This window comes from Microcaecilia unicolor, chromosome 5, assembly GCF_901765095.1.
Source record: "Microcaecilia unicolor chromosome 5, aMicUni1.1, whole genome shotgun sequence".
Lineage (NCBI taxonomy): Eukaryota > Metazoa > Chordata > Amphibia > Gymnophiona > Siphonopidae > Microcaecilia > Microcaecilia unicolor.
Window position 1 is genome coordinate 228134755 of NC_044035.1, and position 15330 is coordinate 228150084.

Genomic DNA, 15330 nt, shown 5'->3' on the forward strand with positions numbered 1-15330 from the left:
CAGCCTTCCCTCTGGTATTTCTGCCTAGGCGGAAACAGGAAGTTGCATCAGAGGGAAGGGTGTGGGGCCAATATGAGCAGTGTGTATTAGTTGCTGCTCGCTGCTGGTGAAAATCTGCTATTTAAAAGGTATACGGGAGAGGGGGGATGTTTGAGAGACCATATGGCATGCAGGCGAGAGAAGGCGAGACCAAATCACCTGTGGGATGGGGCAAGGTTCTTCTGCCCACCCATCTTAGGCCCAGGCCCACCCAAAATTGGGTGTCTGGCTATGCCCCTGGCCTGTGGTCAAGAACTTGTGACACGCCTTGTGCTGCTTGACCAGCTGGCAAAAAGGCTTGGCCTGCTCCAGAGGAATTGTGTCAACCAAGTTGGACAGCTGCCTCATCGAGTTCTGCAAGTAGACGCTCGTGAAGAGCTGGTAAGACTGAATACAGGCGATGAGCATAGCAGCCTGATAAATCTTCCTCCCAAAAGAGTCCAGGGCTCTAGCTTCTCTACCTGGGGGAGCCGAGGTATAGTCCCTAGAACTCCTGGCCTTTTGAGCGCGGCATCCACCACCATGGAGCTGTGGGGTATCTCTACCTGCATCAGCTTGTAAGGGGACTCAACCCATTAGTCTGGACTTGCCTAGCAGGACTCAAAGGAAAGGAAATTAACAGGTATGAAAACATTTCACCATCCCCTCTCCTCCAAATTGCCCAACATCATAAGTTTGCAATTCCCTCTTTCCAAGTTCCCACAACAAGGGCAGCCTCCCCCATCACTCCCAGCGAACACCCCCACCTTGATCTCCTTTCCCTATGAAACATCCCTATGACATATGTCTTAGTACTGTATTATATATTGCATGTACACTTGTAAATAATAAATTTGGGGAGGGTAAGGTAGGATATGGAGAAAAATATATATTGTTTTATGAAATAGGAGGACTGGATAATGATAGTCTGACTTATTATAGGTTGCGGGATTCTAATAATTATGTCTCTGACTAATACGTCGAACATAACCTTGGGCAGAAGTTTAATCTGTATGGAAGTGCAAGAAGACAAAACTTTATCAAATAATGTAGGAAAGAGAGAAACTGAAGATTCTTCTTGGAATGGCAGCAGCATCAGAAGCACTGATGACCATAGCATTGACACGCAAAATGATAAAAATCACAGTGGTCAGTCTGGAAGCAAATGTTCATCTCCTGCCCCTTCCGATGAGTATAGCAATGAGGATATTTCAGAATTATCTACAGCTTCCACTTTCATAGGAGAAACAGGAGTTACAAAGAAGAAAATCCAAGAGAAGAAAAATGTGTATTCCTTTAAAGCTAAAGGTATGAGAAATCAAAATGTTCAGTCATTTTTATATGTAGCGTTTGTCTTAAAGGTGTTAATTCCTGACTGCCTCATGTTTAAAATAAAACTGATTTCCAAAAGTACACAGAATTGGATATACATACAAAACTGTACTTCTAAAATGATTTCTAAGGTATTCCCTTTGAAACTTGTATTAAACAGAAAGTAACATCAGATAAAGACCACATAGCCTATCCAGTCTGCCCATGTACATCAACTTCTCAGCTTTACAATCCCTTCATCTAATTAGAGATCTCTGTGCTTGTCCTATGCTTTCTTCAGAGACTGTTTTTGTTTTCCATCACCTCTGCTAAGAGGCTGTTTCATGCATCTAACCACCCTTTATGTAAAGAGATAGTTCCTTCTCCTGTCTGATCCCAGTGGTGTAACCAGAACTGACGTTTTTTTTTTAGAAGGGGGCAAGTTTAACAAGTGTGGCACTAGACATATAAGTCTGAACCCTGATAGTTGTACTTTTAGCAACAAATAATGCCTTAGAATGAGTAGTTTTAAAAGTATAAATTCAGAGTCCGATCTCTCCTCCTCTCCCTCCCCCATCCACACCTATCCCTTTTCCTCATCCTCTGTCCTCTCCTTTCCCTCCAGAAAATCTGCCACGGTGTTTCCTCCTCTCTCTAGCCAGCTTCCAGCATCTTCCATTCACACCTACCATCTGTTCCTGCTGATAATGTTGGAAATCCAGCCCTGCCGCTCTTCTTTCTCCCATGTTTCGCCAGCACTGTGTGCAAGTTAAAACCTTGTGGATCGCACATCCTGTTCATGATCTGAATGAATGAGACATGCTACCGATGAGATTTTAATGTGTTCTTTGTGCTAGCCGAATATTGTGAAAGGTAGAGAGGCTCCTGGATCTCTTTTGCTGGTGGGGCTTTGGCATTCCCATTATTCATGGTTGCCTGTACTAACCATTATTGGGCTGAGGAAATAAGAGGGGCTTGAGGTGAAAGTGGAGCAGTCTGTGCCCCTCCAGACCTACATGTGGCTGTGCTCTTGCCAAATCCTATAACGCCATGTTCCAAAATTTCCTTTCTGTTCAAAGAGGCCTGCCTCCTGTGCATTCATTAGAATATAAAAATTGCCATACAAGGTTACACCAAAGGTCTATTTAGCCCAATATCCTGTTTTCAAATGTGCTCAATAAAGGTCACATGTACCTGGCAGAATCCCAAAATTCCATTATACTTACCCCAAGAAAGCCCCAGGTCTACCTTAATAAGTTTATTGACACTTTCTCCAGGAATTTGTCCAAACCTTTTTTTAAACTCAGCTATGCAAACTGATTTTACTACATCTTCCAGTGGGTTCCAAAACTTAACTATGTGTCGAGTGAAAAAATATTTCCTACTATTGGTTTAATTGTACTACTTTGTAAATTCATGACTTGTTCCCTAGTCTTTGTATTTTTTGAAAGAGAAAACAATCGATGTACATTTAGCCTGTTCCACTCAGGATTTTGTAGACCTTTATCATATTTCCCCCCAGCCAGCATTCTTCCGTTTGAAGAGGCCTAACTCCATATATTACCTCTCAGAATGGGACAAAAGATGCAGACACATACTAGATGAAATAGCACCCCTATGAACAAGAACCTCACACAGACACAACATGATACCGTGGTACAATGAAGAATTGAAAAAAATTAAAACTCAATCCAGGAAAATGGAACAGACATGGAAAAAAAATAAAAGATGAACATACACTCAACGCATGGAAACAAATACAAAGGAAATACAAATACTCAATAAGACAGACCAAAAGACCATTCTTCAAAACTAAAATAGGACCGGACTACAAAAATACGAAGAAATTATACCATCTCATGAATAAACTACTAGACACAACACCGGTCACCACAAACAATACTGACCTCCCATCTGCATACAACCTTGCTAAATACTTCAACAAAAAAATTATAAACCTACGCAAAGCTTTACCTCAGGACAACACGGATATTGAAAACTTCATCAACGGATTAGACCCAACCCCTGGTGAATACCCAGCGGACCAAATCTGGTCAAAATTAGCTTTTCTCACCGCCGATACAGTTACCCAGGCGATCAATAGGTACTCCAACAGCCACTGTCAACTGGACACCTGCCCCAGCTATCTAATAAAATCTGCCCCCCCACCGCTTCATAACAGACCTGACATCCCACTTAAACTTCATGCTTCAACAAGATACATAAGTAATGCCACACTGGGAAAAGACCAAGGGTCCATCGAGCCCAGCATCCTGTCCACGACAGCGGCCAATCCAGGCCAAGGGCACCTGGCGAGCTTCCCAAACTCCCTAACGAAAAGGGCAGTATCCTACTCACCCCATTATCTAAAGATACCAAGAAACAAACAAATGACATCACCAACTACTGCCCAGTAGCATCTATCCCACTGGTAGTCAAACTAATAGAAGGACTGGTAACCAAACAACTTAATGAATACAAATTTACAATTCTACACGACTCACAATCAGTATTTCGCCCCTTACACAGTACCGAAACAGTGCTACTTACTCTCCTAGCAAACTTCAAGCAGGAAATAGCAATAGGTAAAAGCATTCTTCTTCTCCAATTTGACATGTCCAGTGCGTTCAACATGGTCAACCATAATATGCTACTAAGACTCCTAGATTACTTCGGAATCTGTGCAAACACTTTCAAATGGGTCAAGGGATTCCTAACCACCAGAACATATCAAGTGAAATCTAGAACAAACATATCATCACCTTGGAAACCAGACTGCGGAGTACAGCAAGGATCACCATTATCACCGATCCTTTTCAACATCATGATGACTCCACTAGCCAAGGCCTTATCCATCCAAGGTCTTAACCCATTCATCTACACTGATGATGTTACAATATATAGCCCCTACAAACATGATCTGGCAGAAATCACCAATGAAATCAAGCTCAGCCTAAACATCATGAACTAATGGGCAAACGCATTCCAACTAAAAGTCAACATGGAAAAAACACACTGCCTCATCATCTCGTCCCAATACAACTCATACAAACCCACAAACATTAACACCCCAGGTTGCACCCTCCCAATCTCAGATAGCCTGAAAATTCTCGGAGTAACAATCGACTGGAACCTCTCACTAGAGAACCAAGTGAAATCTTCAATAAAGAAAATGTTTTGCTCAATGTGGACACTCAAACGTGTGAAGCCATTCTTCCCGAGGGATATATTTCGCAACCTGATACAATCAATAGTACTAAGCCATGCAGACTATTGCAATGGAATTTATGCGGGCTGCAAAGAACAAATCATAAAGAAACTTCAGACCGCCCAAAACCAAAACACAGCAGCCAGGCTTATATTTGGAAAATGTGTTTTGAAAGTGCCAAACCCCTCCGTGAAAAACTGCACTGGCTCCCAATTAAAGAACGCATTGCTTTCAAAATCCGTACAATAGTCCATAAAATAATTTACGACGAAGCCCCAGGATACATGACAGACCTCACAGACCTGCCAAACAGAAACACTACAAGATCAACACGATCATACTTAAATCTCCATTACCCAAGCACCAAAGGACTCAAATATAAATCAACTTACGAATCCAGCTTTTCTTATATAAGCGCACAACTATGGAACACACTGCCAAAAGCAGTAAGAACTATGTCTGATCACCTAAATTTCCGTTAACTACTAAAAACCAACCTGTTCAGAAAGGCATACCCCACCGACCCAACATAAAAACCTGGACACCTGCGACACAATGAAACCAAAGACCGAAATGGACATTTCTATCTCTTCCTCTTCCTTCCCTAAGTTCCCCCACTATACTTACCATACATGAACACTTACCATACATAAACCTATTCTACCACAATATCACCTTGTATTTGTTCATACCGGAACTGGCAAACGCCGTAACGGTATTATGTAAGCCACATTGAGCCTGCAAATAGGTGGGAAAATGTGGGATACAAATGTAACAAATAAATAAATAAAAATAACCTCTTTAGCCTTTCTTTATAGAAGAGTTGTTCAATCCTCTTTATTATTTTGTGTAGTCTTCCCGGTCCCTTGCCCCTTGGGAGGGGAAGACATTTCAGCCCTCGGAGATAAACTCCTTGGCTGGAATAAGACAGACAATCAGACTTAGTTCAGGCGCAACCAAGTAAAATCTTTGTTGGTATTTCTCTAAATCATTACAAAAGTGATTGTTCCCTCTGGAGCAGTTTGTCACCCAGAAAACCAGACGCTCAGCCTGAATAGCAAAATCTGCTCAGCAAAGCTTTTTCATTCTGCACTTAAATACTGTTATAAGTTTCATTTCTTCTAAATCATGTGATTTTCTTCTATTCTAACTTATTGTTCATATAAGGATTTTCCTGTTTTCTTTCAATATACATATTGTTATGACAAGGCTTCTCCTCCCGCTCTCCATCAGGCCTCACTGGCCTGTGGCTCCTGAGCAGGACTTCAGCCGGTCTCCTCCCAGCACCCTGAACACACCAACCTTCAGGATCCTAGGTCCCTTGTTCACTCAGGGTGACCTTGTTCCTTCTGCCCTCCAACTGCTGCCGGTCCTTCTGGGATGCACCCTTTGTTCCTGGGTCACTCCTCAGGCCTTCCTGTGCTGTCCTCTGCACTCCTCAGGAACTATAACCTGGTTTCTTTATCTTGTATTAATATGCAAATTAGATGTAGATTAGACCGTTCTCAACAACAGCATATTCATCAGGCAGCTCTTTATTCCAGCCCCCTGAGCCCCCTTCTTCCAGCATAAACACCTTGTTCTTAATAAATAGCTCTATCTACACACAGTCCACAATAAGTCCACAGAGTTCAGCCAGTACCTTCCAGGGCATCTTCTTCCTCCAGCTGCCAGGTCTCCAGCTCCTCTCTTCTCTTTGACCACACAGGCAGGTATAGGGTTGTTAATTAGCTTCTCCACCCCTTTAGGCTCTTCCCCCTCATTCCAGGCAGGACCCAGCCCCTAACCACCTACACCTGTTTTCAGCCCAGGCCTCTCCTTGGTCCTAGTAACCTCCATTTAGACATTCCCCTACTGGCTCCCTCTAGTGACTCATCCTGGACATTTTCCCCCATTTCTATGGGAACAGCGCCATCTAGTGGCCTACCCAGGATAGGACAGCCCCTTATTCTTCACAATATATGGTTATATTCTGTTACTCTTTCTCATTCTACAAAAATGGCCATTTCCCTTATTCTACCATCCTCTCCTGCTTCTGTTCACATGCACAACTTGTGCTCATTGGTTAATCCCATATCAGTAACGCGTGATCCCACCATACTACTACTACTACTAATAGCATTTATATAGCGCTACCAGACGCACGCAGCGCTGAACATTTGAAATAGAGAGACAGTAACAGCAAACAAACAAGTTCAATGAAACACCTGGCTTCACTTTTCCCTAAACACTTATTTGTGGAGGAACATCTCCTTCTTTGGAGGGTCCTCAGCAGTGGCGTAGCCACAGGTGGGCTTGGGTGGGCCAGGGCCCACCCATTTATGGCTCAGGCCCACCCAACAGTAGCACATGTTTAGTGGTAACTGGTGGGAATCCCAAGGTCTGCCAGCTGAAGATTTCCCCCTGATGGTAACGAAAATGCTACTCTCCACAACACCGGCACCTGCTGTTTTCAGTGCATGCCTGCTGCCAAGGTGGAAAGAAGCGTGTTCCCAGCAGCTGAGAAAATGTTTTTTTTTTGAGGGGGGGACACTTGGTGCCCACCCAATTCTTGCCTAGGCCCACCCAAAATCTGTTGTCTGGCTACGCCCCTGGTCCTCAGTCTCACTCACCATCAAGGTTATATCAATTTTATTTTGTCTGCTATATATGGGCCGCATAGCTTCAGTTCCTCATGTGTTTCTCCTTGTCGTGATTTACCAGAAGTGCATAACAATATTTGCTATTTACTGGAAAATAAAGCTTGTGCACTCAATGTACAGGCAGTAGGGAGAAGCGAAACTTATGCTCATGACAGCTGATCTGAATGCTTGCAGGCCAAGCTTGCAGACCATGCAGAGAAAGGAATACACATCTCCCTCTTGAAAGGCCAAGGGTCAAAGATCCCATGGCCTTTCACCCAAGAAGGTGAGGGACTGGGTTCTTCAGGGAGTGCCATACCAAGTGCACAGGAAATAAAGGAGCCAGGGTAATAAAACGATATATAAAAAATTATGGAAGAAAACATGAATATTCTGCTTGCTTTATGGCTGCCATCACACATTGAAGAGATTTCAATATTTTGTTCACATTGACAATTAGATCCTTTGTCTGATTCATGACTCATAATGTTGAACCTAACATTGTGTAGCGATAATTTGGGTTATTCTTACCTATGCACTTGTCCACATTGAATTTCACCTGTCATTTGGATACCCAGTCTCCCAGTCTTGCAAGATCCTTCTGTAGTTTTTCACAATCCACAGTGATATTAACAGCTTTGAATAATCTGATGACATCTACAGATTTGATTACTTCACTTATTATTCCCATTTTCAGATCATTTATAAATGTGTAAAAAAAGACTGATCCCAGTACAAATTCTCAGGAGTACAACACTATTCACCTTCCACCATTGAAAAAATTGGCCATTTAACCCTGCTCTCTTTTTTTTCAGGTCACAGTCCACAACTGGACATTGCCTACTATCCCATGACTTTTTAGCTATCTGGGCCCTATCAGTGACTATTGGCCAGTGCCCAGATTACTTCCAGATGGCGGACTGAAGAGTCCTGTGGTCTCCCCTCCCTCCTACACCCTTTTGAAAAGCATTGGCTCACCCCAATTATGACCCCCTCCTTCCCTCCCCAAGAACATTGGTCCTCCCCCAATGACTCCCCCAAGTCCTCACTTCCTGTAGGCCCCCCCTGGGTCCTACCTTTACAATCCCTGATAGACTAGGGTAGAAAGGGCAGAAGCAAATCTCTAATTGCTCTTGCTCACTGCGGCTCCAGATTCAAAATGACTGCCATGACCTCCAGCAGTAGCCTCCCGGTACTCTGTCCTTGATTGGGCAACCAATTTTCTTGAGGAGGGAGGGAGGGGTTTGTAATCGGGGGGGGGGGGGGGGGAGAACTGATCAGATACCCTTATGAGCGTCTCAGTAAATATTCAGCCAGGTGCAGGTGCCCAGCTGAATATGAGCTAGAACCTGCATAAGTACTAGCAGCTGCCTTCTGTTCGGTCAGACCCAGATATTCAGTGCCAGTGCCCACACATGGCCTTGAGTATTGCGTTAAAAAAAGATATAACAGAATTAGAAAAGGTTTGAAGAAAAGCCAAAATGATAAAGGGGATGGAACGCCTCTCATATGAGAAAAGGCTAAAGAAGTTAGGGCTCTTCAGGTTGGAAAAAGAGATGACTGAGGGGGGATATGATTGAGATCTATAAAATCCTGAGTGGTGTAGAATGGGTAAAAGTGAATCAATTTTTCACACTTTCAAAAAGTACAAAGACCAGGGGACACTAAACTAAATTACACGGAAATACTTTTAAAACAAATAGGATGAAATATTTTTTTACTCAAAGAATAGTTAAGCTCTGGAACTCATTGCCAGAGGAAGTGGTAACAGCGGTTAGCATACCTGGGTTTAAAAATGGTTTTGACAAGTTCCTGGAGGAAAAGTTCACAGTTTGCTATTGAGATAGACATGGGAGAAGCCACTGCCTGCCCAGGGATTGGTAGTAAGGAATGTTGCTACTATTTGGGGTTTTGCCAGATATTTATGACCTGGATTGGCCACTGTTGGAAGCAGGATACTGGGTTAGATGGACCATTGGTCTGACCCAGTATGGCTATTCTTATGTTCATTGAATGCCCAGTTCTTAATTAGCTAGCAACGGTAAGCGTTAAAAAAAACCCCAAAACATTCACAGCTGCCGGCTGAATATTGGCTGGTTAATTTTTCCAGGAGTCTTTCATGAGGTATTTTGTCAAGTGCTTTCTGAAAAAACATATACACAATGGGGCTCATTTTTGAAATAGAAAAACCTCCAAAAAGTGACATTTGGACATTTTATTTTCCAAAATGTCCAAATCACTATTTTCAGAAAAAACATTTTAAAGATGTTTTTCTATGCAGTTCATCTGCAGTACATCCAGATCATAAGGGGGTGTGTCCAGGACGTGTTGGGGTGGGATTTGGGCGTTCCCAAAACATGAATGTTTTTCTGCCATAATGGAACAAAACAAAAACATACAAGAATATAATTTAGATGTTTTGGTCTAGATCTAAGTCCGAAAAAGCTGCCCTAAATGACCAGATGACCACTTAAGGGATTAAATGACCCCCCTTATTCCTCCAGTGGTCACTGACCCTCCTCCCACCCACCCCAAAGATGTGAAAGAAATAGTACATACCAGGCTGTATGACAGCATCAGATGTTATGGCCAGTCCTATTAGAGCAGCAAGCAGGTTCCTGGAGTAGCCTAGTGGTCATTACAGTGCACTATAGAGAAGGGGACCCAGGCCCATATCCCATTCTAACTGCTACACTTGCAGTGGAAAGTATGAGCCCTCCATTGCAGGTATAAAGGCTACTGTAGTGGTGTACAGTTGGGTACAGTAGGTTTTTGGTGGGGTTTTGAGGGCTCACTGTACAATATAAGAGGGTAATGATGAGATGTGCACCTTGGACCTTTTATATGAAATCCCTTGCAGTGACCCCTAGGGTGCCCCACAGCCCTGCTGGGATGTCTTTGTGGCCAGACTACTAAGAATGCTGGCTTCCAATAGATTGATGTGACAGAACAGTGTGTTTTAAACCTATAAACTGCCTGAATTAATTCTGAACTGTATTTCTCTAGTTTGGCCAGCAGGTGGTACATGTTTATGCTTAAAGCTGTTACAGAGGACTCTGACGTCTCTTTCTTTTAGTTAGCACACAGATAAAGAAAATGCCTATTATGAGCTTTCTTTTAAAACTTGTTGACTAGGCTCTGATTGGCCCAGGAGCTCTTTTTTTATTTTTTTTTATTTTACTGGCTTCTTCCCCAGTTTCATCCCTGAAGGAGAGAGAGAAAAAGCTCTTCCTTAGCCTATGCAGCAGATGAATCCAAGAACTGGTGAGTTGTGTCCATCTACCAGCAGGTGGAGATAGAGATTACAAAGCTAAAGGCAGTGATACCAGACGGCCAGCTCCTCCTTCACCTCAGTACATCTCTATCTCCATCAGGTGGTGGACGGCGCTTCAGCAGCTCCTGGATTTGTCTGTTGGGGATACTCCTGGGTCCTGTGGACCAGTTGAGTTTAGGGGTGTCTGGCTGGAGGTGCCGACATTGGGAACATACTTAGTCTTCTGTGTCCCTGCTTCACCCTTTCCCCCCTTGCCTCCCGGTTTTTAGAGCTCTAGCCTTCCTCACCAGTAAAAAAACAAAACCAAGAGAGCTCCTTTGCCTTCATTTGGTGTTTAACACCCCCCCCCCTCCCCCCCAGGAAATTTCTGACAGGACTGGGCAGTACAGGGTTTCCCTGTCTTAGGGGAAGATGCACTAAAAAATTGTTAGAGCCCTTCCCTTATCGATTCCCTTAGCGAATCGGTAAGGAACGGGCATGCATTAAGGAAAGGGAATGCAAATGAGCTGCTCGTTGTAGCTCACTTGCATTCTCTATTCTATCGGTAAACAGTCGGCCGGTCGAGCATGCGCAGAGCAACCAAGCGTTATGCTGGCTGCTCTGCGCAGGCCAAGGACGTCCTTAATGGACGTCCTGCACTCAAAAAACAACAACGAAAAAACCTCATCCGATCCATTTCAAAGCCTTTCAAACAAGGACACACTCACCCGATCCATTTCAAAGCCTTTCAAAAGTCCCAGAAGTATGGTTAGCTCCCCCCAGGCAGTTGCTCAGACTGCCTGCCTGCCAGGATGAGCTGCAAAGGAAAAAAAAGAAACATCTCCTGCAACTTCTTGGCAGCTCAAATGTCTTTTTTGGCAGTGCTTAACTCAGCTGAGAGACCTGGAAGTCTCTGAGCCAATCACAGCGCATTTAGTGCATCTGGCCCCCAGTGCTGTGCTTTTAGTCTGTGTGCCGGTTAGGCAGCAGGCTGCTGGTTCTGTTGGACTCTGCTTCTCCTCCGGAGACACCTGCTGTTCAGTGAGTCACTGCCTTTCTCTTTTCGGTGAGAGGGTACCGTGCTTTAATGTGGGTGATGCTGGCATTTGAAAGCTGTTCCCGCTACTGTAGCAGATGCTCTGCAGCGGGATTCTGTGTGGTGGCGCAGTGGCATTCCTGGCCTGGATGGCACCCGGGGCAGAGCGCCGATGCGCCCCCCCTCCGGCGAAATGACACCCCCCCGGGTGCATGCCGCTGGGGGGGGGGGTGCCGCTGTGTGCGCCTGCTCCGAGTTCGCTAAACTTCGCTTCGCTGCAGCTCCCGCTGCCCCGGAACAGGAAGTAACCTGTTCCGGGGCAGAGGGAGCTGCAGCGAACGAGCGACGAAGTTTAGTGAACTCGGAGCAGGCGCACGCCGCGGCACCCCCCATCGGCGTGCACCCGGGGCGGACTGCCCCCACCGCCCCCCCCTTGGTACTGTGGTGGCGTATTTGAACGCTGGGGAGGGAAGTGCTGAAGTTCCCCTTCTCTGAGCAGCCTTTTCCCACGCTAAAATGGCGGGAATGCACACCTTTTTGCTGGCGCAGCCCTCTCTTTTCTCCTGATATCAGCTTTTATCTTTTCCCGCCCTGCAGCCTTGATGTGGGCAGGGGGAGAGACGGCTTCTCCTAAAGGAACTTGTGTTCCATTAGAGACTGCTGGTACAGGAGATTCCCCTTTATTTTCTCCAGCCTTTGGTTTCCTTTACCAAAATCACCGTTGAGTCAGAAACTGCATGTAGCTGGGGCAGTGGCACAAATTCTTCTCAAACTGCCCCCACTATGCAAGGGGATCCAAGGGAAGAACAGAACTGCTTTAAGCTGTTTCTATATCATCCGAGCAGGATCTCCTCAGCTTTGGGACCCTTAATTTGCACCTTTCTTCTTAAGAGAGCTTGGCCTCTGTAGCCCTTTTCATGATTGGGGGAGTTTTTATGCCCATCTCGGGCAGATGGGTTCTAGAGGGCTAAGTTTTCCAGAAGGAATCTGATGGTCCTGCAATGTGCCTTGTTTTTTTCAGGATGCACATCAGCCACTGGGGGCTTCTCTGGGGCAGGGGATTTCTGACCTCCCCCCCACCCCAGCTCATTCTGCTGCTCTGTATGCCTATATGTTGCAGAAGTCTGGTAGGGGAGCTAACAGTTCCTTTTTAGTTCAGCCTTTGGAGTTTTCTAGCTTGTTCTCTGTCTGTCTCTTCTGATGGGCCTTGCCCCGAAGAGGGGATATTTTCTCTCCAGTTCAGCAGTGGGGTCCATTTCTCCCCTGTCTTCCTGTATTTAGACGAAGTCTTTTCAGGGCAGTCTTTTTCTACACAAAGGCAGCAAGAATCACCTGAGCTGGAAAGCCATGTTTGCCTAAGTGGGTGCATTGATGGCAGTAGACTCAAATAGGCTTGACTGTCTGTGGTGAGTTAAGATTTTCTTATAGTTCCTGCGTTGGCTAAAGGCTGTTCCTGGTGTGGGAAACAGTGAACAGCATTGGAGCAGGGCTCCTTGTATATTGGCCCTCTGAAAGGGCCTATTTAGTGTTTTTATTTACAGGCTTTTCTGTCCCCTCAGTTTTTCTCAGAGGGCAGTTGCTTGAACAGCTTGGAAGTTTCCCTCCTACCTTTGTGGAACTGTTTTTATACTGGCAGTACAGACATCAGTGTTGCCAGGTGGAAAATTTTTTTCCCACCCAATCCAGCATAAAAACCGCCCAAAACCCGCCCAAACTCAAACCCCGCCCCTGACACCCCCACCCCCGCATCATCACCCCCGCCCCCGCCGTCATCAACCCCGCCTCCCCGTCACCGGCCCCGCCTCCCCCGTCATCGGCCCCGCCTCCCCCGTCATCGGCCCCGCCCAAAACGTCACTAACCCCGCCCAAAAACGTCACTAACCCCGCCCCCCCCGCGGCCGAAAAAGCCGCCCAAAAAACCGCCCTGAAGCCCAAAAAGCAGCCCAAAAAACCGCAACCCGCCGCGGGCAAAAATTTCCCGCGGCGGGTCGCGGAAAACCGCCCAATTGGGCGGTAAAACCGCCCACCTGGCAACACTGACAGACATTGCTATGAGCACACCACCCGAGTGTGCCTCATCTCTGATCTTGGAAGCTCAGTGTTGCCAGTTACCCGGTCCCCAAACCTGCCCAAAAAGTTCACACCCCCACCCCTGCCGTCATCAACCCCGCCTCCGCCATCATCAACCCCGCCTCCGCCATCATCAACCCCGCCTCCGCCGTCATCAGCCCCACCTCCGCCGTCATCAACCCCGCCTCCACTGTCATCAGCCCCGCCTCCTCTGTCATCAGCCCCACCCAAAACATCAACCCCGCCCAAAACGTCATCAAACCCCACCCAAAATGTCATTAGCCCCGCCCCCACAGCCCGAAAAACCGCACAAAAAACAGCGGGAAAACCCAAAAAATAGCCCAAAAAACCGTGACCCGCAGCGGACAAAAATTTCCCGCAGCAGGTCGCGGAAAACCGCTGGGCGGGAAAACTGCCCACCTGGCAACCGTGCTGGGAATACCAGGTGCAGTAGGCTTTCTTGTTTTTTTTCTGCACCGTTTGCTCCTTTACCAGGATTGCCGGGTTGAAAAAATTTTCCCCACACAAACGAGCCCAAAACCCACACAAAGTTAAACCCCACCCCTGACGTCATCAACCCCGCCCCCGACATAGCGCCGATGTAACTAACCCCGCCCCTGACACCATTAACCCCGCCCCTGACGTAGCCACAGATGTCACTAACCCCGCCCCTGATGTAGACGCCAATGTCACTAACCCCACCCCCGATATCACTAACCCCGCCCCTGACATCCTTAACCCAGCCTCTGCGGGGCTTCTATTGGACCAAATTGGACCAATAGAAGCCCCAGAAAACTGTCCAATCACCACAACGCAGCTTTTTAAAAGCCGCCCAATTTCCCGCAGCCCGCAGCCAGCAAAAATTGCCCACAACGGGCCGCGGAAAGCCGCCCAATTGGGCGGGAAAACCGCAGACCTGGCAACCTTGTCCTTTACAAATGGGAGTTTCTAGGCTTAGTGCCTTTGGCTCCACCTTCCTGTGGGAAATGTTACATATTGTTATTCTCTGGGGCTAGTGCTCTGGTCTCCGTGGTAACCATGGAACCTCAGTGCTGTCATGGGGGCATTTGCTGCAGGGTCAGTAGCTTCAGCAAAATAGTTTTATTTTTCTGGAAGATGGTTGGCTTTCAGCCTGAAGGTCACAGGTTTAAGGCTGGTTTGTGCCTCATATTAGAAGCTGTGGCCCTCGGCTTCTTTTCTATGGGGCATATTTTACTTCCCTCATATTGCTTGCCTTGACAAGCAGTTCTTTCCATAGCTGGGACAGTTTACACTATGCTACAGTGCCAAAGGTTAGCTGTGGTTGTTTCCCACAGCAGCTCTGCTCTTCTAGTTTTGCCCTCACACAGATCAAACTATTGCATTCCAGTTCCAGCTTCCACTGTATCTGTGGCACCTCTAGCTAGCTATTTGTTGCAGTGTTTCTAAGGCTTTTCTGCATTTTTGCACCTTTTTCTTTATATTGGACAGCTAGCTATATTCATAGCTACTTCAATTTAGCCTGCACTTCAATTTTCCCTGCACTTCTCCCCTAGGAAGCGTTTCTTTTCTTTTCTCTTTGGCCCTCTCATCTCCAGTTTCTCTGTTTGGCCGTTCTGAGCCTTCATGTTCAGTTCCAGGCTTTGCCTGTCGGCATGGCTATGGCTCCATTCACCTTTTCCTAGGTTTGGGAGTTTTTGCGGCATTCTCCGCAAGGACAGCATCAGAGTGTACCTCGCTCTAGACGAGGTCCGAGAGTTTATCTTCCCGGGTCTTCTCTGAATCCTTGAGCTGGGTGGTCACCCTTCAAATGAGCCACCTCATCCTATTCCAG

The 15330-nt window shown here is 46.2% G+C and overlaps 1 protein-coding gene across 1 annotated transcript in view; it reads left to right on the top strand.

The window, feature by feature from the left end:
* Nucleotides 1-980: 980 nt before the first annotated feature.
* LCA5L (lebercilin LCA5 like) overlaps nt 981-15330 on the top strand; it is a 213743-nt gene continuing 199393 nt past the window's right edge. Inside the window, exon 1 of the mRNA XM_030203831.1 lies at nt 981-1326. Coding sequence (XP_030059691.1) covers nt 981-1326 — 346 coding nt within the window. The remainder of the gene's footprint in view (nt 1327-15330) is intronic.